The 26,406-nt window shown below is 46.4% G+C and overlaps 2 protein-coding genes across 2 annotated transcripts in view; both read right to left on the bottom strand.

The window, feature by feature from the left end:
* Positions 1 to 12,457: 12,457 nt before the first annotated feature.
* Positions 12,458 to 18,676, bottom strand: LOC134564013 (serine/threonine-protein kinase PAK 3-like). Its single transcript, XM_063422537.1, has 12 exons — positions 18,598 to 18,676; positions 17,639 to 17,676; positions 17,089 to 17,211; positions 15,971 to 16,112; positions 15,514 to 15,577; positions 14,799 to 14,847; positions 14,376 to 14,488; positions 13,999 to 14,116; positions 13,502 to 13,601; positions 13,026 to 13,222; positions 12,795 to 12,932; positions 12,458 to 12,559 (listed from the first exon to the last, which is right to left on the bottom strand). The coding sequence occupies exons 1-12, from the start codon at positions 18,674 to 18,676 to the stop codon at positions 12,458 to 12,460; spliced, it is 1,263 nt and encodes a 420-aa protein (XP_063278607.1).
* A 2,332-nt stretch (positions 18,677 to 21,008) lies between these two features.
* Positions 21,009 to 26,406, bottom strand: part of LOC134564524 (serine/threonine-protein kinase PAK 3-like) — a 6,379-nt gene continuing 981 nt past the window's right edge. Inside the window, exons 2-10 of the mRNA XM_063423420.1 lie at positions 24,530 to 24,759; positions 24,073 to 24,136; positions 23,358 to 23,406; positions 22,935 to 23,047; positions 22,558 to 22,675; positions 22,061 to 22,160; positions 21,585 to 21,781; positions 21,354 to 21,491; positions 21,009 to 21,110 (exon numbers count right to left, since the gene is read on the bottom strand). Coding sequence (XP_063279490.1) covers positions 21,009 to 21,110; positions 21,354 to 21,491; positions 21,585 to 21,781; positions 22,061 to 22,160; positions 22,558 to 22,675; positions 22,935 to 23,047; positions 23,358 to 23,406; positions 24,073 to 24,136; positions 24,530 to 24,759 — 1,111 coding nt within the window. The remainder of the gene's footprint in view (positions 21,111 to 21,353; positions 21,492 to 21,584; positions 21,782 to 22,060; positions 22,161 to 22,557; positions 22,676 to 22,934; positions 23,048 to 23,357; positions 23,407 to 24,072; positions 24,137 to 24,529; positions 24,760 to 26,406) is intronic.

Genomic DNA, 26,406 nt, shown 5'->3' with positions numbered 1-26,406 from the left:
GAAAAGGCATAAAATAATATCAAACTGACCTAAAGAATTGAGTTTTGTGTGCAAGGAAAAGTAAAATACGAAAATAAATAAATAGCAAATGGATCAAAATGCTTATTTAGTTAGTATAGTTAGGTGATATAATTGGTAACATATTTCTTCATTGAAGTGTTTTCTTCTTTTTCTATCAAATGATAAGCTTTCATGAAGTATATGATGTACTTTTTCATAGCACTATTGCAAAGTTTAATGTACATCCCAACGAGCATGTCCATTGACAAATTCTTAGAGATTTTTTATTTTGGAGGCTACCTGCGGTAATCCTCTAACATGAAAGAGAAGGCTTATAAGGCATGAGGGACAAGCACTGTTAGGGGAAGTTGTACAGTTTAAATGTCTTGATGATGTTTGAAGGTTGTATATGAAAGAAATTTACTTAAAACATACATGTAACATAGAATCATAGAATGTTAAGGGGTTGAAATGGACCTTAAGGATCATCTAACCCCAGCATACCATCTCAGAGCCTCATCCACTCTGTCTTGGATACTGCCAGGGATGAGACATCCACAGCCTCCCTGGGTAACCCTCACTGTAAATTTCTTCTTAATATCCAGCCTAAATTTCCCCTCTTTCAGTTTGTACCTATTACTCCTTGTCCTATCACCACAGTTCCTTATGAAGTGTCTCACTCCAGCTTCCCTGTGGGCTTCTTCAAATACTGTGATGTTGCTATGAACTCTCCACGCAGGCTGCAGGATGAATGGCCCCAGTTTTCTCAGCCTGTGTTTGTAGGGGAGGTGCTCCAGCCCTCTTATCAGTTTCCTGGCCTCCTCTTGACTTGCTCCAAGATTTCCATGTCTTTGTTATGTTGGGAACACCAGAGCTAGAGGCAGCACTCCAGGTAGCATCTCAAGAGAGTAGAGGCCCAGAATCCCCTCCCTTGACCTGCTGGTCACACCTCTTTTGATGCAGCCCAGGATGTTAAGATCTCCCCCACCCCTCTCTTCTCTCTCTCTCTCTTTACCTCAATATACTGTTGAAGCAAAATATGTGCCACTGATTTTAGCATTTGTACCTTACTTCAGGCAGAGACATCTCTCTAATAATTTTAATAATCAGATCTTAACACCATCAAATCCATGTCTCGTTTATTTGGAGACAAGGATGTTGCACAGGACAGTGTCAAACATGTCCACAACTGTTTTGTCACATATATGTACACAAAGTGATTTTTTAATTGACAATTCATATTTTTCCGATTCTCATGATTTAATGTATGCTGAATTCTTATCTTTGTAGATAAATTCTGGGGTTTAGGTGAGCAAAATTATTCCAAGACAGAATACCCCACCATGATAACAGTTTTTACTATGAAGTAATATTATCCCTATTTTATAAGAACTAAGAATGAAAAGATAAGAGCCAAATCCACAACAGGCCCATAAAAATTCTGGAACTTTAATTCACATATAAATCTTCACTTCCATACAGCTCTCTCTCTCTTAAGAACAGATGAACTTTAGTACCTTAGTATTTACCTTGGGGGTTTCCATGTATTTAGTGTTGTGTCTCTGACCAGTATGTATATCACCTCAACAGGTTTTGGTCTCTAGAAACTATAAAGTAGGCTCTGGATCAGTGACTGTAAACAACAAAGTCTTTCAGGTCTGAAGTCATTAGTCAAGACGCATGAGCTATAATTTTTGAGATCACTACAATTGCAACCTAATTTAAGACTCTTTATTCTGTGAAGGCTGTTTGTACAGACTCACAGCTAAGAACTCAGCAGGTAGGTGTCTTTCAGTCTCCCTCATTTTCTTCCAATACAGTACCTAAAGAACTGTAATGAGAAAGAACAATCAAGCTGTTTTAAGATGAGACCACAAGAACTGATATCTCTTTGAATACAGCAAATGACTACTGATAGCTATTTATCTGTATATCATTAAATACTTCTAAAACACCTGAAAATAAGATGAGGTGTAGATTGGACTAGCAGTCTGGTCTTATTTTGTAAAAAGCATGTTATGTTTCTGCCTCAATTTTGACTTTATATTTGATTACCTCATTCCGAAAAAATTGTAACCTGCTATTGGACTGTATCTTTATTGTTGAGTGTTTGGCTTTTAATAAAGGAAAAATGAACTTTGAAAGTCTCCTGTTTAAGTGGAAGCTTAAAGGATGCTTGTGTTCCCACACTGCTTGCTCTCAACTGGTGAAATATAAATAGATGAATTACAAGATGAAGAAAAGAAGAAGAAAGTCTCTTCACAGACAAAGCCTTGACCTAACATTCAGAGACATGAGTTTTGTTGGCAGAAGGCACAGTACAGAGATATTTACCATTTCCACACTGTGCTAGAAAGGAAACAGTTGATGTGAGTATGCCTCCCTGCAACACATTTCTTTATAAGAAGTTTCTGTATTCTTTACATGATCTGTCACGTTTTCAAAAGCAGCTGTTTGACAGATTGCTAATAAGAGCAGAGCTCTGCAAAAAGAATACATAATATATTGTGCATACTTAGGAAGATTCAGTATTAATCCTGAACAGCTAGCATGGCTTTACATTCGTGCAAGGAGATGTATCAAAGAATACCATACATTCTTGGATGTTCCTGAAAGGCTGCACTTGAACAGATGGTCCAGACTGTGTTAAACTGAGCAGGTCTGGAAGGAAAAATGGGATCCATTATCACAGTGGAATGATCATCTACAAAGTGTCTCTGTAGGGTTACTATAGATTGCATTTTTAGTCATTATTTCAACATGATAGTATGATGCACTGATTTATGAACATGTTCAGTGCTCCTCAGATATCTCTGTGCCTCAGTATTTTTCAATAATAATAATACCATATCACTAGTATATTAAAAATATTGATGCCATAGGTTGCTTAATTTTTTAATCAGTTTTTCACTAAATATCAGTAAAGGCTGCAGCTGAAATTCCTGTAGGCATTGGATGCACTTAGCCAAAGGTGCTTTTTCCTTCAGAATAGACTATATGTTATCATAGAGAGAAGGCTTTAAATCCCTTGCTGTTCATGGGAGGGAGAGTTCTTCCTGGCATGGCATACCCATCTGCATGAACAGCTACACATCTTCCCACCAGACGTGAAATCTGCTGTATTCATGTGACAGTCACAGAAAGAATATTGACTGGAATATGAAAAAAAATCATCATCTGAAAAGCAATTGATTTCTGCTGGGCATAATTCGGATTTTTTGTGAGTAAACTCCCATGAGATTCAGGGATAAACATAAATATTTGTGGATTCTTGATTAGGTTTGAAAATGCATGATGATTATACTCCAGCTGAAATATCCGTGTCACTGAAATGTCCCATGGGTCCCAAATATTTAATAAAGTCACCCCAGAACTCTGGCTTTGTACTGCAGAACAATCTCTTTAAGGGAGGACTAGAACTTATTTGCTAAAGAATTGTAATATCATGGCCTTCCAAAACACAAACTGACATTGCTGAAATAAATATTACATCTCAAAAAATATTAAAAGTCAAAAGCTGCCCACCACTCATCCATACACAGAGATTCCTACACTGAGTCATCTTCACTACTTTGAGTGGTGTGTGGCAATAAGTAAATACAAGTTTGAACGTGGTGGCAGTGATTTATGTTTTCCTATAGAGAATCTTATAATTTATTTAAACATATCTTAGGATCTAGGAATTGTACTGAAACTGTTTTAGTTGTATTGATTGTCCTTACAGCACTGAGTACTTCTTATCTATCCAACTCTTCTGTTCTGTAATTAGCCACTCATGGTGAGAAATGATGCGCTTCAATTTAATTAGCTTGAAAAACATCCACATTAATCTACTGATATTTTTTTCATGCTGGATGCCCACACAGCCTCAGAGATGTTACAAAGGTATGTTTTTACCTTTTGGTTGTTTGTTTGTTTGTTTACTGTATCACAAGGCTGGCACAGAATCACAACTGCAAACAAGTATTATTCACTGCAAAAGGATTGTGTTTAATTACTCAATGTCTTTCTGATTTAAGGAATCTATATCAATTATTTAATTAGCATCCTGCTATAATTATTTGAATGCTCACAAATTAATTAAAAGCTTCTCACCTTTTGTTAGTTCAGCAACATCAAAGGAGCATTCTGAGAAAAAATTATATTTACAGAGTAAAGACAATCCCATCATAGCTTCAAAACCCATGTTGGAAAGACAGTAGTATGTCCTAGACATTGCACTGTGCTTCTGAATAGTACAGTAGACAGCTTTCTGACACTCTGAATTGACAGGCTCTCCATTATGAAACCAGCATTCACAGCAAATTCACTTGGCATTCAGGCAGATATTCTCTGTTTTCCATGTTTATGCCATAATAATTAGTCCCACTGAAAAACAGAGAGGACTCAGCAATGACAACTTATTTATGTACCATGGATTAACATTTCAAATCTCTGTTTTTTCTCTGTGAATCTGAATGCAGGTGGTTTTCAGCATCTGACACACCAAGCTTAAAAGCCAAAAGGAGCAATTTGCAGCAATTCTGCAACAACATGGCTCCTACTTTTCTGCACATAGGAGTTCCTCTGATACTGCAGCAAGCAATCTTTAACACTGCAGACAGTGAGCAAGCCATGTCACTGAACACAAAAATTAGAGAAAATTGGGATTTTGCATTATAAGGACTTTCACAAAACTGTACATAAAACCTCTTTCCCTTATTTAGGCTTTCACCATCTGCATCAGTAAGGGAAGAATTCATACTTAACCATTTCCAAAATTTTGTAATTTTGTCTTTTTTCATGAGCTTCCTGGGAAAAAATACATGCATAGGGTATGCCAAATCTGCTAAGCTTTGTGCTGTTGTAGTACAGAAAAAATCAGAGGTGGCTTGTCTAGTTGCCAGATAAAACTTTTGAGTTTAGTGGTACTGACACTTAAAAAGATTTGGCCAGTGATTTTCAGCTTTATTTTGGAGAAAATAAACTGCAAATACAAAATTTTAAGTCACCATTTTCTTAAATATTGATTAATCACCATTGCTGAAAAAGGTTCAGGATAAGGAAAAAAAAATTCATAAAAGTGGATTGGCTGATAGAAACCACAGGCTTGATCCCATGGAATATTTCATTTGGCCTCCTATGGAACCAGTAAAAGGAGAGGACATCCACATTTCTTGAGCACTGCAAAAACAGTTTGACAGAACAATAATCTATGTAACCAAAGAGTGTACTTCCTAAGACGGGAATTTTGTCACATTTGGTATAAAGTCTTTATGATAGGCACTAGCTAAGGAATTGTATTCTACAGTTATAAGCTTCTACAAACACCCTGAACCTGATCCTAGCCCAGCTTTTTACCAAGTCTCATCTATGCCTAAAACTGGTCTGATATCTAAAGAGAAGAGTCTCAAGGATTTCTTCCTATTGGTCCTTATTTGTTATCAATTTCATTGTACAGATTGAGTGTCTCAGTTTCTCCTAAAGAAGGAGAAATAATTAGGCTATTGTTTTTGCTTGGGTTCCTTCAGTTAGGACTGGAACCCTTCAATAGGAAGAAACATGCTGCATGCAGTTGCTCAAACACCACACAGTAGCCAATATGCTAAAAGAGCAGCTTAAGAAATTGTTTTTTCCCTCCATGTTTCTTTTGTGCTTGATGAATATGAGAGGGTATTATGGCTGGAAAATAAATATCTCCCGTGAAACCCAAGGGCTCCCTTTAGCATGTCAGTGCACCATTTCTACTTAAATCAAAGTGAAGGAGGGATATGCAAGCTAGAAACATACTGTTTATACACATAGGTTCTACAGTGTGTGGTTAGGTAATTTGTTGACAGGAAAGTGTGTTGCTTTATCTCTAAGCTAGTCTAGAACTGTTCTCCTCTGTTTAGATACTGGACCCGGATCAAACATTGTTAAAAGAGATAAGCAGAGGAAAAAAACTGAAGTGATCTGAGAGAAGAAATAGCAGCAAAAGCAGTACAGAGTTAACAGAATGAGGAGCAGTTTTGGGAATGTAGCCCGAGAGTGCAACTCTACTAAAAGTAAAAAGAGTTAGGAATAGGATCAAAATGTCTGGTAATTTAATCTTCTGGGATTAAGGAAACCCATCATTCCTATTTGAATAAATGATGATGTGAAAAATACTAAGAAAATTTTATCCTCGTAACACAGTCATCCAGAGTCATCCTCATGTAACCTTACAGACCCTGTTGGTGCACTGAACATGAACCATATCAGAAATTTTCAGACTAAATTATCTACAGCTTTAAGATGTTTGTCTTTTTCCTCCAATCACTTTATAGTTTGGTTTGTTGTTTTTTTCCTAACATTTTTCATAAATTTCCAGGATTCATTTATTTTAGATTTCTGCTAATGTTACCCTTTCATCACAACAGATCTTCTTTCTCTTTTTCAGTGAATGGTAACATTATCTTTGTCCTTATCTTTGGAAATATTTATGTGTATCTGTCTGACGCCTCTCAATCTTTAATTTATAATACAATACAAATGGAGTTCTTTAAATCTCCTGTCATGAACAAGCTCTCCATTTACGTTATCTTTTTTGTAGTTCCTTCTCAGGACTGAAATCCATTTTTCCTGAATATGACCTGAATTATCTGCAGTATAGAATATATACTGTATATACATATATATACTGTATTATGAACTATATTAAGTCTTACCACTACTCTCTTTAAAAACATTGACTTTACTTCATCTCTTCCAGAAATACCTTTCCTGACTCATTCCAAGGGTGCGTTACAGGTTTTACAGTCCCATCACACTGATGATCAGAGATGAGTCTGAACTACCTAGTCAGTCAGGTTGCTCTCTGCAGACATAATTTCTAACTCATCAAGTTACAGCTGAAATGACTGTGATTAGATTGTCAGCACATAATTTTCCACTGTTGCATTTTGTGCCCTGCTTAAAGCACTCTTCCTCATTTAGTTTCTAGAGCTAAATTACTCTCTGCTACTAGTTATAACAATTTTTAAGGTCTAATTCCACTGACCTGCAACACCTTCCCATGTGAAGGCTTAGCCGTAAGTTTCAGATCTCTAAAAAAATGCTTTTTTGGTGCTTTGGTGAATCTTATCTTTAGTAAAACTTAAAGTAAGTAGAAACATTTAAAAACTTAAGTAAAACTGAGACGGTTTTTTTTCTATTTCAGCATTTTATGTACATCTTGAGAAGGCAGTTTTCTCATACTTTGGCAAGTCCTTTCCTACATGCTTTTTGCTTATTTTTTAGGGAATACAGGTTTCTGAGAGCTTCAGCACTTATTTGTACAGAAATTCCACTGTTTATGCCTTCCAATTCCCAAACTCCTAGTCCAGAGCACTTCCTCCAGCTAGTTCCTTTACCTGAGTGATCAGCTTTAACGATAGTCTTTTCACTGTTCCCTACCATTTCACTTAAACTGAATCTGTTTGTGATGACTTCATCTAGAATCTGTTACCCAATGCTCATTCTTCTCTAATCCCCTAATTTCATATCAAAAACTAAACCTAGAGTGATAACACTTTTTACTAATTCAGCAAATATTTGGTAAAAAAAGTTGCTAGCAATCTCATCCAGAATTTTCAAACACTATCAATATCAAAGTGATATGTTCTTTCAAGTAGCATTTTGGGAAGAAAATAACCTTAACATAACAATCGGTAATGTTTATTCCTGGTGATAGTGCATATCATGATCAATATCTCATTCCGAGATCTACAGAATTTCAAAACATTATTCCCCATAAATAATCTTCACCCTTCCACAATCAAGACCAAAAGTGGTTGTTTTCTCTACTCCATCCATCTTCTTTTTAATACAGTCTATCACAGTACAAATTTCCAATGAGTCCTATTTTTCTGATACTCACTTCAGTGCTCTATTTCCTGGCAAATACTTACCTACCTTACTGTTCCTGCCATCATTTTTGTCTACATTAGTTCTGCTTACAATATCACTGTCAGCTATGGCTGGTCTGAGTGGTAACATCTCTGTAGAAATATATTCATTATTTCTGATTTCCTCAGCTGCTTAACTTCTACACTTTACAGTTTATAGCAATACATATGCCATCTTTTTGCTTCTTCTAGGAGGTTTTATTAGTAAATCCTTGTAGATTCTTTTCACAACAAATATTGAAACAAATCAATCATACTATATCTCAGAATTTGTCAGCCCAACATCCCAGGTGTCTATAGTCAGGTCTGAGGAGAAGTGTTTTCTTAATAAGTATCTCCAACAGCTCAACAGCCCAATCCTCCTTACAGTAATAATCAATATAACCAAAATAACTTGTGTATTTAAATTAATGATATCAATTTGGTTCTTTAAAAGACAGCACCACCCATGCTGTAAGTTGCTGTTAAGTCAAATTCTTAAGATATTTCACATTTGTACTTCAGAAACTGTTTTTGAACAAAAAACAAAACAATTTTTTTTTTTTGCTTCAGTCAACCTGAAATAACATTCTTTATTTGTGGGGTTTTTTATTCTGGTAGATTTTTACTGATGAAGAATAGAGTAATTCAGGAGTTTCGCTATATAGTACCACATATATATTAATATATAAGTACTGATATATTCCATATAACATAGGACTTTGCCTCTACCAGCAAATTCTCCATATACTCTATACTGGTTATTACAATTTACTGTAAGGAATCTCTGCAAGGCCTGGTATGGAAGCCATATCCTGTCACGGTGCCTTTAAGAGAACTCAGTTTCTCTGCCTGCCCCGCTAGCTCAGACACCACAGCAGGCTAAACCGCCAGGCAGGTCACACAAGCCTGCTGATCCCTGTGAGTTCCTGTCCTGAGAGGCTGTGTGAGGCGGTGGAGAATGCTGACAACGACGGAGAAGAAGAAGGGAGGAGCCAGTCCAGTAAAATGACAGATTTATTTGGGGGTCCCACAGGACCTCCTTACCACCTGCCTGATGCTCAGACTGCCCCGAGGCTCTTCTGCCCTGCCATTTTATACAGCAGTGAAATGGGGCGTGGTAAGGAGATTACAACCAATGGGCTTCAACTAAAGAGGTGGTACGAACATGGGGTGACATAACCAAAACCAATCAGGGACAACAGGGAGGGGTTTACACAGACTATGAGAAAAGATTGACAAATAACTGAATACCTACATGACTTTGGGGAATTACAGGATAATACTAACAGGGGAAAAATGGGGTACAAGGAACATACCGTTGTACAATCAACCTCCACAAACCCAATAAACTTATTATGAACTTAATTCCACACCACCACAATATATGATACAAGGCAATCATTTTCTTGTGTTCTTTAGAGTGAACATGCAGCATTTACAGGATGGCCAGGGTATCAGACCCAGCCAGCACAGGTTTAGGAGGGGCAGGAGGTGTTTGACTAGCCTGGTCTCCTTTTATGACTAGGTGATGCCTGGTGGCTGCAGGAAAGGCTGTGGATGTTGTCTGTTTGGACTTCAGCAGGACCTTTGACACTGTCTCCCACAGCACACTCCTGGAAAAGCTGGCAGCCCACGGCTTGGACAGGAGCCCTCTGTGCTGGGTCAGGAACTGGCTGCAAGGCTGGGCCCAGAGAGAGGAGGTGCTCAGTGCTGCATCCAGCTGGGGGCCAGGCACCAGTGGTGTCCCTCAGGGGTCTGTGCTGGGGCCAGCTCTGTTCAATATTTTTATTGATGACATGGAGGAGGGCATTGAGTCTGTCATTAGTAAATTTGAAATGACACTAAGCTGTGAGTGTGTGTTGATCTGTTGGAAGGTAGGAGGGCTCTGCAGAGAGACCTGGAATGGTTGGATGGATGGGCAGAGTCCAATGGGATGAAGTTTTATCAGTCCAAGTGCTGAGTCCTGCATTTTGGCCAGGATATAACCCCCTGTAATGCTCTAGGCTGGGGACAGTGTGGCTGGCCAGTGCCCAGGCAGAAAGGGACCTGGGGGTTCTGGTGACAGCAGCTGAACGTGAGCCAGCAGAGTGCCCTGGTGGCCAAGAAGGCCAAGGGCATCCTGGCCTGGATCAGGAATGGTGTGTCCAGCAGGAGCAGGGAGGTCATTCTTCCCCTGTACTGGGCACTGGTGAGGCCACACCTCAAGTGCTGTGTCCAGGTCTGGCCCCTCAGTTTAGGAAGGATGCTGACATGCTTGAGTGTGTCCAGAGAAGACAATGAGGGGCGAGAGAGAGGGGCTTGGAGCACAAACCCTGTGAGGAACAACTGAGGGAGCTGGGGGTGTTTAGCCTGGAGAAAAGGAGACTCAGAGGTGACCTTATCACTCTCTACAACTCCCTGAAGGGTGGCTGTAGCCAGGTGGGGTTTGGTCTCATTCTCCAGGCAGCAACTGACAGAAGGAGAGGACAGTCTCAACCTGCACCAAGGGAATGCTAGGCTGGATATTAGGAAAAAGATTTTTATGGAAAGAGTGATAGGGTACTGGAATTGTCTGCCCAGGGAGGTGGTGGAGTCACCATGCCTGCATGTGTTTAAAGAAAGACTGGATGTGGCACTTGATGCCATGGTTTAGTTGAAGTGTTAGGGCTGGATTGAACTCAATGATCTTGAAGGTCTCTTCCAACCTAATAATTCTGTGAACTCTGTGATTCTGTGATTGGTGTCACTCATGAACCATGTAACTGGCTATTGATGTTAATATGCTTTGTTAGTCTTTATAAAATTACATATATAGCTGTCACTGTCGGATACGGAAAAACCACACAGGGACTCAGAGATGTCCAAGCAGGAAAGAAGGGGAAGAACTTTCTTTCATATCTATACATTTTTGGCACCGGTTGTGTATTGGAGGATGGGATCACGACCCCTCCAACCACACTGGTCAAACAGACAGTCAATCAATTTTTCTCCTCCTCCAGAAAGGAGCGTAAACAGAAAACAACTGTTAGGTAAACAGAGCTATGTTTACATTAAGATACTGTTAAAATCATGAGAAACTGACTCCAAGAAGGTAAAAAATCAGAAGGCTAGGAAAATTCCAAAAGAACAGGGCGACATATAACCATCCATTTTTCTTTATATTTCTGGTATTTTAAAATACAATCTTGCTTCGTAATTCTAAATATGCTGAAGAACAAAATCTGTATAAAGTAGAAAACATGCAGGTACAGTCAGTGGCAAGACGTACTTGTCTGCAAAATTCTAGCAGGTACAAAATGAAACAAACAGGAAGTGAATTGTATATACTAAGTAAATACATATACATATATGGTGATCTGGTTTCCTAAAACTTTTTATGATTTTGGTATTTATCTACAGATGTTCAGTTTTGTTCTTGGGCTTCCTGAAATCTCAAAGCAGTATATTCCATGAAGTAAAAAGTACAATCAAGAGAAAAGCAGACATCAATTCCAGTGCAATGTGAAACTGTCCAATAATAAGTTACCTAAACGTCATGGGGAAATGGCATCCAATATATATTTACTACAAAGATGTGCTTATCTTTTTAGCTGCCTTGTTTATTTTTCAGAAAGACAACCACAATTTTTAAGGCAGGATTTTTAAATGACATTACTTATATCCATTTCCAAGATGTACATATTCTAGTAGAGCTTATATTCTTTTTAGGAGTTCCTAAAAATGAGTTTCTAACGGGCTTCTGTTTTCTCCCAGTAGAATTTATGAAGAGTTAAATATTGATTATTTATAGGATAATCATACGTGTTGGCTATTGACAAAGGGAAGAATCCCTGTGTACTACACACTGAACATGAATATCATTATTTAACATTTAACCACCACCAAGGTTTACAACTGACTAAGAAAACCAGCTGCTTCACTGGTTTCAAATACAAAAGGACAGTAAAAACAAGGAAAGCCATTCTCATTTCTCTAGGTGGCCTGAGGTGGGGCAGCCGCCAGCGGGAGCGTGGGCCAGGGCAGGACAGCGCTCCTCTCTGTGGAGGGAGAGCCTTGGGCCGCTGGGAAGGAGCACAAAGCTGTGAAGGGCACAGCCCATCCAGAGCGCACAGCTTCAAAGGCACTGTGCAGCTTAGGCAGAGTGTGGCAAGAAAGCGAACCTTCCTCGCCTCTGGAGGTTTGAGAGCTTTTATTGCCAGTCCTGCTGAGACCAAGGGCTGAAACAGAGCGTCTTCCAGCTACTTCATCATTTGCGTCGTTGTCAATCCGTCCTGCGGCTGGCCTGTTCAGGCTGCAGGCTCGGAGCGCAGGCTTGGTCCAGTTCTGCTGAGTCACAGCTTCTTCCTACGTCTTCTTCCCTACCTCAGCTAGACTCTACTTTTAGCTAAACAATGATGCAACAAGGAAACTTCCTACTCTCTGCAGTCCTAACTAAAAACAACTAACCTATGAAATACTAAATTCCTATCCCTAAATTCCTAACAGTGAAAACACTAAATTCCCTATCTATGGCACAGCTCCTCATCAAGTGCAGGGGACGGCTGACTCTCTGCCTACAGACGATACATCCCCCATTTCACTCTCCGGAGCTGTGGGCCACAAAGTCCTCCTCAGGCGCAAGCGTCTCCTCTGCAGTCTTCCTGCACTTGCTTGGCTGAGACGATCAGAGCAGCCAGGCTGGAGGCAGGCTCGCCTGAGGTCACAAATGGATGCTGCCCAGAGGAAAAAGGGAAAAGAAAGGAGCCGTTACTTTCCAAGATCACATCCTCACGGCCTCAAGCGCAATTCCTCGGCTCCCAGAAAGATGCACAAGGAGCAGCGAGAGCACCATCTGCCTTCCTGGCCCACACCTGTCTCACCCAGGCCCACGTGGCCCACAGTCCTCTTCATCCCTTCCTGCGGGTGTCCTCAGCTCACAGGGCTTTTGGCCACTTTGCTTTTTCTTACCTGCAGGAGTTCCTGGGCAGACCAGCGCCTGTCCTCGTCTGCCTGCAGGCAGCAGCGGAGGAAGTCGCGCACGAGAGCCGAGTGGTGCCTGGGGTTTTGCAGCTTTGGGGGCCCGTTGCTTTCTATCAGGTCAAAAACCTACAAAAAATGCAAGAGGACACTCGACCTGCTGCTTTCCTAGCCACAACAGCTCTCTCCGTGCACACCCTCTTTTCTGAAGCTGCACCTCACCCTCAGACGGGCTTCCCTCTGGTAAGGAGCTTCCCCTTCCACCATTTCCAGCCCCGTGATCCCCAGGGACCAGATGTCCACTTTGGGGCCGTAGGCTTCTCCTCTCACCACTTCCGGTGCCATCCAGCTGGGAGTGCCGACCCTGGAGCTGCACTTGCGGCGCTCAGGGGTGAGCTGAGCGCAGAGGCCAAAGTCAGCTGGGGACAAAAACAGACCCTGTCAAAGCCACCTGCCACCGGCAAACCAGGCAAAAGCATCGCCCACTCCAAGCCTGACAAGGCCATTGTGAATCTGCCTGCAAAAGCAGCAGTGCTCTGCTTCCAGTGCCTGTAGCCGGGGAAAGAAGGCACTGGCCACTTCAAAAACGCCCTCACCATCCACATACACGCCAAGCAGCACTTCTGAGCAATGGGCACTCACCCCAAACATTCCCACAGCCCATGCTGGGAATGCCGCGCCTGCCCGGGGATACCCACCCAGTTTGACAGAGCCGTCCATGCCCATGAGAACGTTGCCACTTTTGACGTCTCTGTGGATGACTTGGCGGGAATGAAGGAAATGCAGTCCTTGCAGGCACTGAGCGAGAAAGGAGGGAGAGAAGGGTAAAAGTCCAGGCCCCCATTTCATCCCACAAGGAAGGAAAGGCCTTGACGAGACTGACAGCATTCTGCGGGAGTTCTGAGTGCGGCACCGTGATGCTGTCGAGAGCAAGAGCCTGCTGGAAACAAGTGAAACCAAGGGGGTGAGCAAGCACGAGCGTCAGAGGACACAGGGTGTGTAAGAGTGCGAGAGCAGAGCCGAAGAAGTGCGGGGACATGGGCAGGCAGTTCACTTCCCATGTTCGCTCTCCTTCTGGTGTCGTGACAGCAGCACCAAACCAAAGCCGGGAGCAAGAAATCTCTGCTCTTCTTACCCACCACTTGACAAGGACCATCCTGTGCAGACCAGGGCAAGCACAAGCAGGATCCCTCACCTCCCGACAGACAGCGCCTATCTGTCCTTCCTCCAGGTACAGTGCCGTGAGAACGTCAAACAAGGTGCCGCCCTCCATGAACTCCATTGCCAGCCACACTTCTGCATCCACCAGGTAGCTGAAAGAAGAAGACCACGGCATGGAGAGGAACAAATGGGCACAGCTCAGTCACCTGAGGTTCTGACCCAGGCTTTTGCAACTGCTCTCCGAGTGACATGTGCCAGAAGATATTATTGCACGCCAAGTGCAACCTCCTCCCACGCACTGGGCACGTGTAGAGAAATCAGAAACAGCTCCGTTTTCTGCCGCTGACCAAAGGGGTTTGTCATTTCTGCCTTGCACTACCTAAAGGAACATTGACACGAGAATACGCCAACCTGTCCAAGTAGGTCACAATGTTGGCATTCCTGTTGTCCCGCATGACCTGGATTTCATTGACAGCCACCTCCTCGGACATCTCCTCTCGAAGGGTCATTTTCTTGATGGCCACCTGAAAGGACATTGAAGACCGTTCACTGGACAAGTGGCTCCTTGCACGAGATCACAAGGAAGATGGAGCCAGTGCTTGTGCAATGAGGCAGCCCAGCTGTGCCAAACTGCCCAGTCACTGGGCAGCAGAGCTTAGGAGAAGCGCTGAAGCCCATCCCAAATGCATTCTGCACGCTGAGCCTAGTCTGGGCTTCAGAGGAACAGCCTCTGCTGCAGAGATGGAGAGGCCTCCCAAAGCTCCAGCCACGGCTCACAGCAGCGGGGAAAGCGCTCCAGAGCAGCAAAACCTGCCGGCAGTGTTGGCACTTTACCTGTTGTCCTGTGCTGGCGTCGAGGGCTTTGTAAACAGCTCCAAAGCCCCTAGAAAGAAAAATGCAGCAGAAAAAGCCCTCTAGTCCCTGGCACTGCAAGCAAGCCTAGGCAGGAGAGATCTCCCCAGGCTTCCCGCAGTCTTTAGAAAATGCCTGGCTGCAGCGCCTCTGCAGCCAATAGCACGTCAGCCTGCCAGCTCTCTGCCATGCAGGGTGTCCAAGAGAACGCCGAGGTGCAACACCAAGACCAAGGGCTGCTGCAAATCTCCAAGGCACACGCTCAGTTAGTTCCTTACCAAACCTACGTGGGGCTCTGTCTGTGTGTCTGTGTGTCTGTGTGTCTGTGTGTCTGTGTGCCGCTGTGTCTGTGTGTCTGTGTGCGCGTGTAGGTGTAAAAACTGGAGAAGACTACCTTTGAAAACACTGTCTTTGAGAGCTGTTTTCTGGCAGCTCTTGCAAGGCAAGTTGCTCTTGTAGGCCATAAAGCTGCAGGCGCAGGAAATCTTGCAGGTGCTGCTCCTTGCCGCAAGCAAGGCATAGCCAGTATCACGTTGCCTTTGACAATGCCTTCTGACTGCTCTTGACTGAGCAGTCCTGAGAGGTGGCAGGAGGTAAAGGCAGAGCCTGACCATGTTTAGATCTTGCCTGACTTCCTGCTTGATATGGCACCAGCCAAAGGCCCACGGTGTTTACAAGGGGCAGGTGTCACGCTTACCCTCGTCCGAGTTCTTCCAGCAGCGTGTATTTGCTCCTTGGCTCGCCCACACTCACAATGCTCCCTGAAAGACAAAAGCGGTGCATGGCGCTCACCTTCAAACAGAGACGCCGCTGCCCACACCACCCAAAATGCAGCCCCACTGTCGGGAGCTTGAGAGCTCCCTGGGGCCCAGTCACTCCCTAAGTGCCGGGCTTCTGCTCAACCAAAAAAATCTCTGTTTCTGTCTTTGGCACAGAAGGCAGCCCAGGCAGAGCCCAGCCAGTGCCAGCTGCCCTCAGAGGCAGCAGGAACACTGCGAGCGCTCTCTCACTGCCTGAAAGAACCACATCAGCTTCTGCAGAGAGGCCTAAGTGCCTCTGAGGCACTAAACCCCAAGAGGGACTACTGCTGCCGTCTATACCGAGACACACAGAAAATACACGGCTTTAGCAGACCAGAAATACACCAGACGTACTCAGTCTCGTCAGCCTCTGCTCCTCTCTCCTCTCGGGCTGCTGGGCTGGGCTGCTGGACGGAGCGCCGGCAGCTGGGGGAGTGCCGGCTGCTTCAGGCCGTGCTGCTGAGGCGGCACCTTGAATGGCAGAGGGGGTGTCCAGCTGCGACAAGGAAGGATTGCCCGTCAGAAGGCTGGCTGCCACAGAGGCCCCGGAGAGCACATGGCAAAAGCCAGGCCTTAGGAAAACGCTGTCTGCCAGGGCCAGGCCTCCTCAGCTCAGAGCTTTTGGATGTCCCCTATTGAAAGGCAAGGGGAAAATCCCAAAGGCTACTTTGATACAGCAGCTCATGGCCAGTTCCAAGCTACATTTTATCGCCTTGGTGGCAAGATGACGGCAACAAGGTATTGAAGTGGTTGCAAAGAGCCAGCAAGAGCTGGGAGCAGGGCCCCAGAGCCTTGTTGCTTTGCTCCTCCTGGCTTCTCCTGGGCAATGAAATCATCCTGGAGTTGGTGTGCAAATGTGTGACCAGAAGGCCGGAGCAGGTCCCTTTTCTGCTCTCTTTCACTGATTTCCCCTCAGTATTTCAGCCTGTGGGAGCAGCCCTTGGCAAATGCGTTCCTACCCCTCCGACACCCACCCGCCATTTACAAGGCCCAGCTGCGCAGGATTCTCCTCACCAAACTCTGCTCTGACCACGAGGAAGTGAAGCGCAGGCTACCTTGCGCCTGTAGCTAATGAGTCCATGGGGAGGGGGAGGTCCCCTGCGGGGCCCAGCGCCTCCCAAGTATACTGCAAGGCTGTGAACTGCGTCTTTGGACCGCTCCGTCCGCTGACCACAGGCAGCCTGCACTGACACTGGGCACCAAGGCGCTCACTTCTACCCCGGCAAGAATTTTCTGCTGCCTCCTGTCTGATCCCAAGAGACATTCTCGGGCCCTCTCAGCATCCCAGCAAAGTGATGCTTAAAGCTCAAAGCTCACAAGCCCTTGGCCAGGGCTCCCTGCCTTGGTTGAAGCAGCACTACGCCATGGCAGGCACACAGCCCCCAGCATCTTCAGCCGTCAGCACCAAGGCCTGGCTCGTCTGAAACTTGAAGCTTGGCCCTGCACCCAAGGCAGCCACAGGTGCCACTTACTGGCTCTGCACATTCAGGCCGTGGAGGGACAGCTGCTGCAGGCTTGATGGTGTTTTGCACCTCTTCAGCCTCTTCCTCCACGAGAGAGGGAGCCAGACGAGGTGCTGACCCTGCTGTTGAGCCCTGCAGACAGACAGCAGTGAGAGACACTGGCAACAGGCACTCCTTTAGGAGCTGGTGGCTATTGAGCTGGCTCAGGGCACTAAGAGGAAACCATCGACTTTGATACCGCTGGCACTCTGAGTCACAACAACCCCATGAAGACAGCTGAATTAGGTGCTACGCCATCTTGCTGTGATTTCCATCTTCCGCCCGGGCTACAATCAGCAAGACACCTTTTGTGCTGCCACACTTGGCTTTCATCTCTTGAAAGGCTCTCCATGGGAAAATCAGAAAAGAGCCCGTGCTCCCTTTGCTACTGCCCATGCCAAGAGCCACTTGGGCTGTCTTTCGGCCTCCCAGGCAGGCACTCGACTGCAACAGGCCAAGCTCACAACTTGCTGCACAATTCTTACACGCCAGCAACCTCACAGGTGGCTTTGCCACTCACCCAAGGACAGGCTTGTCTCCATCCGCGTGTCAGGTGACCTGCAGCGAGCAAGGGAAAAGGAACCAGATGCCCTTAGAAAAATGCCTGTGCTGGCGAGTCCCACATGAAGAGTCAGTCCCAAGAGAGAGCATTTCCCTTTCCCAACAGCCCTCCGCCAGCAATAGTCCTTTCCCACAGCAAGCAAGAGTAAAACAAGGACACCATACTAGGCTCCGTCTACATTTGGGCCTCTTTTGCCAGGAGAGAAATGGAAAGAGAGCCATGGAAACACCAGTTGTTCTGTAACAGGCACAGCTTCTGTTCCATCCAAAAGCGCAAACAGCTTTTTCCTCCTCTCTTTTCTGTGTTTTATAATTTTTGCCAGGAATTGCATGCACTAATTTTCTGCAGAGAAAAGCCCAGGAAAGTTTCCCCTCAGGGCCCTTTCGCTGTGGCAGCTCTCTACAGAAGCAGCCCAGGAACAACTCCTGGCTTCAGCAGAAAACTCTAAGTGCTTTGGAGTTTGCGCATCATCACCAAGAGAATCGTTCTCTTGGCGCACCATAAAGGGCCAAGTCAGACCGCCCAAGCTTCTCATGGCACCATTTGGAGCAAAAGATGCTTTCCCCCAGCCCGGGAGAGAACCACAGGGGTTGTTGGGGGTACTTCTGAGGATCTCTCCTTAGAGTCTGCAGCTTGCAGGTCAAAGCTGCAAGCTGAGGAAATGACAGACTCCACCGCCAGGCGCTCTCTCGTGGAGGGAACGCCACTGCAGCAGGTTACATTGCAAATACTGTCCCCCCTCCAGCCAGTACAGACGCCCCCTTTGCAGATGTTGCTCTTGGCAGGAGCTTTACCAAAGGGCTGGCATCTTAATGGCAATTTTGTTCCCAAATCAACTGGGTCACACTACATGGGCATAAGGAGCAGAGTGAAACAAGAGGCAGGTGAAGTTTCCCCCAGGATAAACCCGTCCTTACGTGTCAGCTGGATCACATAGTAGGCAGAATATGCCACAGAGAAGGCAGTGCAAACCGCCGCACAGACTCGCCCGATCATTTCAGCAGTGCTGTGCGGGTTTGCACACTGAACGTCACGCGAGGGAAAAAGCGAGATTCCTCTCGCGGTGCAGGCCGTCTGCTGAGAGCTCCTTGATCACAAGGATCCTCCTGCAGCCAGTCAGCGGAAGAGCTGCTCCGCAACAAGGAGGCCTTGCGTGCACTGGCACAACGCTGCGCAGGCAGCACTGTGATGTGGCAGCGCTCCCGTGACCTCACAAATAGCAGCCGCTCTGCCTTTGTTGCCAAAGCTGTGCCCGGCAACAGAATCTTCTGTACAGCTGATGCAAAAGAAAGGCCCGGGAAGTTCTCCTTGGTCATGAAGCAGCAGAAAGAAATGCTGAGAGTCCATAATACAGTGCTCGAGGCTTCCCAGGGTAGCTCAGAAAACGCAGCCATCCTGCAGGGCCCGTACCCCAGTGAGAACCCTGGGAAGGAACAAGGATGTAAAGAAAGCAAAGCAAACACAACTTCTGGTGCCCAAGGCCATGACTAAAAGCAAGTGTGCATCTTGCCGCTGGCACATGAGTTGGTTCTGAAGAGCCTACCTTCTTCCATGACAGTTACGAGACAAAAGAAGCAAAGGAACTAAATTTCCAGGAGGACTGCAGTGTGCAGTTGCTTCTTGAGCGTGTAGCTGCATGCCGACCTTTGCTCCGGCTCACTTGGGAGCCTGACCTCCCTTTGTGGTGGGGAGATGTTGGCTTGTCTCCTGACGCAAAGCTCCTCTCTTCCCGCTTGCTGTTTCCCTGGCAAATTCACAATGTCAGAGAACATCCAGAAGAGCTGTCCGCTGATTCTCGGGCTGCCACACTTTTGCTGTGTTGGAGCTGTGGCAGCAGCCACTGCTCTGCAATGCCCTGCAGATCTGGAGCCCAAAGGACGGACAAAATGAGCCCTTTGGAACAGACCAAAGGCCCCCTCCCACAGATGTTTGCCCAGGCTCATGCTCCCTGTAGGATTCCTTGCAGACCTTTGGACAGCCACAAGCCAACCATGAAAATGAGATTCAGTCATTCCCTTCCCATGCAAAGTCCCGAGTTAAACCCAGAAGCCAGCTTGAAAGTGGAAAAAATGGACTGGCTGGGAGACGGAAGGAAGTGCTTGCAGCTCATCTGGAATTGAACTCTGTTCAGGAGTGGAATAAGGATCCTTGCTAAGCTAGGCTTAGCTTGCTTTCCTGGTGCCTCAGCACAGACACGGCCTCTGTCGCTAAACAGCACAGTGTCTTGGAGGAGCTTTACACCGGGCTCTGCACACTTGGCATGCTGAGGGTGGCATTTGAAAATGGATGCAATTGCTGACAGGCCCAGCTCAACCTTGAAATTCCCTGGCTGAAGATCAACAGTAGTTACACAGGACAGTTGCCTCCATTTGAAAGCATCTCTTTTTCCCCATTTCCTAGGCAGCTGACATCAACCAGCCAACTGTAGGGCCTAGTGAAGGACGAAGGACACCTTAGCATGGAGAGCCGTGTGTACGGGCCTCGGAGCCCCTTGAGCAGAGCGCTCTGGTGCCCCAAAGGCTGAAGAGGGAAGCATTAGGAAGACGTGCCATTTCAGCCCTCCTTTACTCTTCCATGCCAAGTGATGGCCAGGACGGGGGCACAAGCAGGGCCTGGTTCCTCCTGCCCTGGCACAAGGTGCAGCTGGCACTGGAGGAACCCGGGGCACAGCAGGGTAACGTCTTTGCAGGGCAGGTGGCCTGGGGTGGGGCAGCCGCCAGCGGGAGCGTGGGCCAGGGCAGGACAGCGCTCCTCTCTGTGGAGGGAGAGCCTTGGGCCGCTGGGAAGGAGCACAAAGCCGTGAAGGGCACAGCCCGTCCAGAGCGCACAGCTTCAAAGGCACTGTGCAGCTTAGGCAGAGTGTGGCAAGAAAGCGAACCTTCCTCGCCTCTGGAGGTTTGAGAGCTTTTATTGCCAGTCCTGCTGAGACCAAGGGCTGAAACAGAGCGTCTTCCAGCTACTTCATCATTTGCGTCGTTGTCAATCCGTCCTGCGGCTGGCCTGTTCAGGCTGCAGGCTCGGAGCGCAGGCTTGGTCCAGTTCTGCTGAGTCACAGCTTCTTCCTACGTCTTCTTCCCTACCTCAGCTAGACTCTACTTTTAGCTAAACAATGATGCAACAAGGAAACTTCCTACTCTCTGCAGTCCTAACTAAAAACAACTAACCTATGAAATACTAAATTCCTATCCCTAAATTCCTAACAGTGAAAACACTAAATTCCCTATCTATGGCACAGCTCCTCATCAAGTGCAGGGGACGGCTGACTCTCTGCCTACAGACGATACATCCCCCATTTCACTCTCTGGAGCTGTGGGCCACAAAGTCCTCCTCAGGCGCAAGCGTCTCCTCTGCAGTCTTCCTGCACTTGCTTGGCTGAGACGATCAGAGCAGCCAGGCTGGAGGCAGGCTCGCCTGAGGTCACAAATGGATGCTGCCCAGAGGAAAAAGGGAAAAGAAAGGAGCCGTTACTTTCCAAGATCACATCCTCACGGCCTCAAGCGCAATTCCTCGGCTCCCAGAAAGATGCACAAGGAGCAGCAAGAGCACCATCTGTCCCTCTGCCTTCCTGGCCCACACCTGTCTCACCCAGGCCCACGTGGCCCACAGTCCTCTTCATCCCTTCCTGCGGGTGTCCTCAGCTCACAGGGCTTTTGGCCACTTTGCTTTTTCTTACCTGCAGGAGTTCCTGGGCAGACCAGCGCCTGTCCTCGTCTGCCTGCAGGCAGCAGCGGAGGAAGTCGCGCACGAGAGCCGAGTGGTGCCTGGGGTTTTGCAGCTTTGGGGGCCCGTTGCTTTCTATCAGGTCAAAAACCTACAAAAAATGCAAGAGGACACTCGACCTGCTGCTTTCCTAGCCACAACAGCTCTCTCCGTGCACACCCTCTTTTCTGAAGCTGCACCTCACCCTCAGACGGGCTTCCCTCTGGTAAGGAGCTTCCCCTTCCACCATTTCCAGCCCCGTGATCCCCAGGGACCAGATGTCCACTTTGGGGCCGTAGGCTTCTCCTCTCACCACTTCCGGTGCCATCCAGCTGGGAGTGCCGACCCTGGAGCTGCACTTGCGGCGCTCAGGGGTGAGCTGAGCGCAGAGGCCAAAGTCAGCTGGGGACAAAAACAGACCCTGTCAAAGCCACCTGCCACCGGCAAACCAGGCAAAAGCATCGCCCACTCCAAGCCTGACAAGGCCATTGTGAATCTGCCTGCAAAAGCAGCAGTGCTCTGCTTCCAGTGCCTGTAGCCGGGGAAAGAAGGCACTGGCCACTTCAAAAACGCCCTCACCATCCACATACACGCCAAGCAGCACTTCTGAGCAATGGGCACTCACCCCAAACATTCCCACAGCCCATGCTGGGAATGCCGCGCCTGCCCGGGGATACCCACCCAGTTTGACAGAGCCGTCCATGCCCATGAGAACGTTGCCACTTTTGACGTCTCTGTGGATGACTTGGCGGGAATGAAGGAAATGCAGTCCTTGCAGGCACTGAGCGAGAAAGGAGGGAGAGAAGGGTAAAAGTCCAGGCCCCCATTTCATCCCACAAGGAAGGAAAGGCCTTGACGAGACTGACAGCATTCTGCGGGAGTTCTGAGTGCGGCACCGTGATGCTGTCGAGAGCAAGAGCCTGCTGGAAACAAGTGAAACCAAGGGGGTGAGCAAGCACGAGCGTCAGAGGACACAGGGTGTGTAAGAGTGCGAGAGCAGAGCCGAAGAAGTGCGGGGACATGGGCAGGCAGTTCACTTCCCATGTTCGCTCTCCTTCTGGTGTCGTGACAGCAGCACCAAACCAAAGCCGGGAGCAAGAAATCTCTGCTCTTCTTACCCACCACTTGACAAGGACCATCCTGTGCAGACCAGGGCAAGCACAAGCAGGATCCCTCACCTCCCGACAGACAGCGCCTATCTGTCCTTCCTCCAGGTACAGTGCCGTGAGAACGTCAAACAAGGTGCCGCCCTCCATGAACTCCATTGCCAGCCACACTTCTGCATCCACCAGGTAGCTGAAAGAAGAAGACCACGGCATGGAGAGGAACAAATGGGCACAGCTCAGTCACCTGAGGTTCTGACCCAGGCTTTTGCAACTGCTCTCCGAGTGACATGTGCCAGAAGATATTATTGCACGCCAAGTGCAACCTCCTCCCACGCACTGGGCACGTGTAGAGAAATCAGAAACAGCTCCGTTTTCTGCCGCTGACCAAAGGGGTTTGTCATTTCTGCCTTGCACTACCTAAAGGAACATTGACACGAGAATACGCCAACCTGTCCAAGTAGGTCACAATGTTGGCATTCCTGTTGTCCCGCATGACCTGGATTTCATTGACAGCCACCTCCTCGGACATCTCCTCTCGAAGGGTCATTTTCTTGATGGCCACCTGAAAGGACATTGAAGACCGTTCACTGGACAAGTGGCTCCTTGCACGAGATCACAAGGAAGATGGAGCCAGTGCTTGTGCAATGAGGCAGCCCAGCTGTGCCAAACTGCCCAGTCACTGGGCAGCAGAGCTTAGGAGAAGCGCTGAAGCCCATCCCAAATGCATTCTGCACGCTGAGCCTAGTCTGGGCTTCAGAGGAACAGCCTCTGCTGCAGAGATGGAGAGGCCTCCCAAAGCTCCAGCCACGGCTCACAGCAGCGGGGAAAGCGCTCCAGAGCAGCAAAACCTGCCGGCAGTGTTGGCACTTTACCTGTTGTCCTGTGCTGGCGTCGAGGGCTTTGTAAACAGCTCCAAAGCCCCTAGAAAGAAAAATGCAGCAGAAAAAGCCCTCTAGTCCCTGGCACTGCAAGCAAGCCTAGGCAGGAGAGATCTCCCCAGGCTTCCCGCAGTCTTTAGAAAATGCCTGGCTGCAGCGCCTCTGCAGCCAATAGCACGTCAGCCTGCCAGCTCTCTGCCATGCAGGGTGTCCAAGAGAACGCCGAGGTGCAACACCAAGACCAAGGGCTGCTGCAAATCTCCAAGGCACACGCTCAGTTAGTTCCTTACCAAACCTACGTGGGGCTCTGTCTGTGTGTCTGTGTGTCTGTGTGTCTGTGTGTCTGTGTGCCGCTGTGTCTGTGTGTCTGTGTGCGCGTGTAGGTGTAAAAACTGGAGAAGACTACCTTTGAAAACACTGTCTTTGAGAGCTGTTTTCTGGCAGCTCTTGCAAGGCAAGTTGCTCTTGTAGGCCATAAAGCTGCAGGCGCAGGAAATCTTGCAGGTGCTGCTCCTTGCCGCAAGCAAGGCATAGCCAGTATCACGTTGCCTTTGACAATGCCTTCTGACTGCTCTTGACTGAGCAGTCCTGAGAGGTGGCAGGAGGTAAAGGCAGAGCCTGACCATGTTTAGATCTTGCCTGACTTCCTGCTTGATATGGCACCAGCCAAAGGCCCACGGTGTTTACAAGGGGCAGGTGTCACGCTTACTCTCGTCCGAGTTCTTCCAGCAGCGTGTATTTGCTCCTTGGCTCGCCCACACTCACAATGCTCCCTGAAAGACAAAAGCGGTGCATGGCGCTCACCTTCAAACAGAGACGCCGCTGCCCACACCACCCAAAATGCAGCCCCACTGTCGGGAGCTTGAGAGCTCCCTGGGGCCCAGTCACTCCCTAAGTGCCGGGCTTCTGCTCAACCAAAAAAATCTCTGTTTCTGTCTTTGGCACAGAAGGCAGCCCAGGCAGAGCCCAGCCAGTGCCAGCTGCCCTCAGAGGCAGCAGGAACACTGCGAGCGCTCTCTCACTGCCTGAAAGAACCACATCAGCTTCTGCAGAGAGGCCTAAGTGCCTCTGAGGCACTAAACCCCAAGAGGGACTACTGCTGCCGTCTATACCGAGACACACAGAAAATACACGGCTTTAGCAGACCAGAAATACACCAGACGTACTCAGTCTCGTCAGCCTCTGCTCCTCTCTCCTCTCGGGCTGCTGGGCTGGGCTGCTGGACGGAGCGCCGGCAGCTGGGGGAGTGCCGGCTGCTTCAGGCCGTGCTGCTGAGGCGGCACCTTGAATGGCAGAGGGGGTGTCCAGCTGCGACAAGGAAGGATTGCCCGTCAGAAGGCTGGCTGCCACAGAGGCCCCGGAGAGCACATGGCAAAAGCCAGGCCTTAGGAAGACGCTGAATGTATGACACTTGGTTTTTTCATTATTCAAATGGGCTGAGAAAAAATTACTATACACTCACCATCGGAAAATATTTTGAAACAAATAGAAAACTAAATTCAATAGTTTACAATATTAATATTTTTCCTTCCTTATATTAGCAAGAAGTCTTCATGAACAGTTTAAAATTTGCAAAAAATTATGTGTTTTATTCCATAATAGCTAGGTTATCCATGAAGTAACACAGACAAAAATGAATGAATTATCCTTTATCAGTGTGGCTTTATGTATACCTACATGAACTATTCAACATAAAGTATTTTTCCACTTGTTTCCCCTAAGGAAAAGGTTTGCTATTCCTAAGTTCCTAGAATTATTATTTCTAGTTTATATCAACAGCATAATAACTGGCAATGCTATCCATTCGCTTAGGCACTCAACAAGTTTAGAAGAACTATTATGAAATAAGTAATCAAATTCATTGCTAACAATCAGACAAATAAATATAGTCAATTTTATGCTGATAATAATGTCCTGCCTAGTGAGAATGGTCGCAAGGGAAATTTCCACAGCTGGGCACAGCATGCACGGCATGCAGCTATTTTGAATTTCATTTATTGATATCAGATTAAAGTAACTTTATTGTGCCAAATCAGATGATGCCAAGATAATAATGAATGTCAAGGAAGAGAAGTGATGCCAGCAAATCCTAATGAGGAATCACGGTCAATCACGTTTTAAATATCCTAGATAGGAACACAAAATAGCATGGAAACAATATGAAATACAATTATTCTGAGCACATTGTTACAGTAAATGCACTTTTAAACCATCACATAAGAAATCTTTCAAAGTAAATGCAGTATTCTCTGGAGGAACAAACAGGATAAATAATTCATCAAAGCATGAACTGAACTGCTTTTTTTGTCCTGTGTATTGCATATATTGAATTCCTCTGATAAATATTTTGCTCAGCTGCTGTGACAAAATAGAAATGGTTGTAGTCCCTGTCTCGTGTTACATAACTCTCTGTTCTTCTTTTCTAATGGAATGACACTGAAGACTTATAGATCTTCTTATTAGCAGAACATCAAAGATAAAGATTTTGGAACCCAGAGCTCATTGGGCAGATGTCACAGTGCATGATGTGTTTTTTTCATCTCTTCATCTCCATGCAACTGCTGTTGTATTCCACAGGACCCTGTAACATGCACACCAAGATGTGTTACTGAAAGTTGAGAAGTTTTGGGTTAGTTGATTTAGGCAATTACCACTATAATTCAGAAATACATCTAGCTGTTTAAAGAATGTAGCACATCACTAAAAGAATCCTCACTTGATCTACCTAGGATAGCTTGTCTCATGCTTAAAATTTGGGTTTGGATCATATGTCCACCCAGTCATCTACATTTCACCAATCTTGATGATGCATTAGGACTGGATATAGTAGCTCAAGATAGTTCTGAAAGAAGGCAAGCTAATTTCAATAGCAGTGACAAAATACCTTTTAATAGGATGTTGCTGTTAATTTATACAGTCATAAAACTATTTCCATACAATGATGATGACAATTGTCATTACCATGCCACCTGTAAAAACAAATTCTATCATAGCTGCCTCCTTCATTGACTTTCAACATATTGTGTTCCATCATGTTGCAATG

The sequence above is a fragment of the Prinia subflava genome, chromosome Z, assembly GCF_021018805.1.
Source record: "Prinia subflava isolate CZ2003 ecotype Zambia chromosome Z, Cam_Psub_1.2, whole genome shotgun sequence".
Classification (NCBI taxonomy): Eukaryota; Metazoa; Chordata; class Aves; order Passeriformes; family Cisticolidae; genus Prinia; species Prinia subflava.
This window is presented reverse-complemented; position numbering and strand designations above follow the sequence as displayed.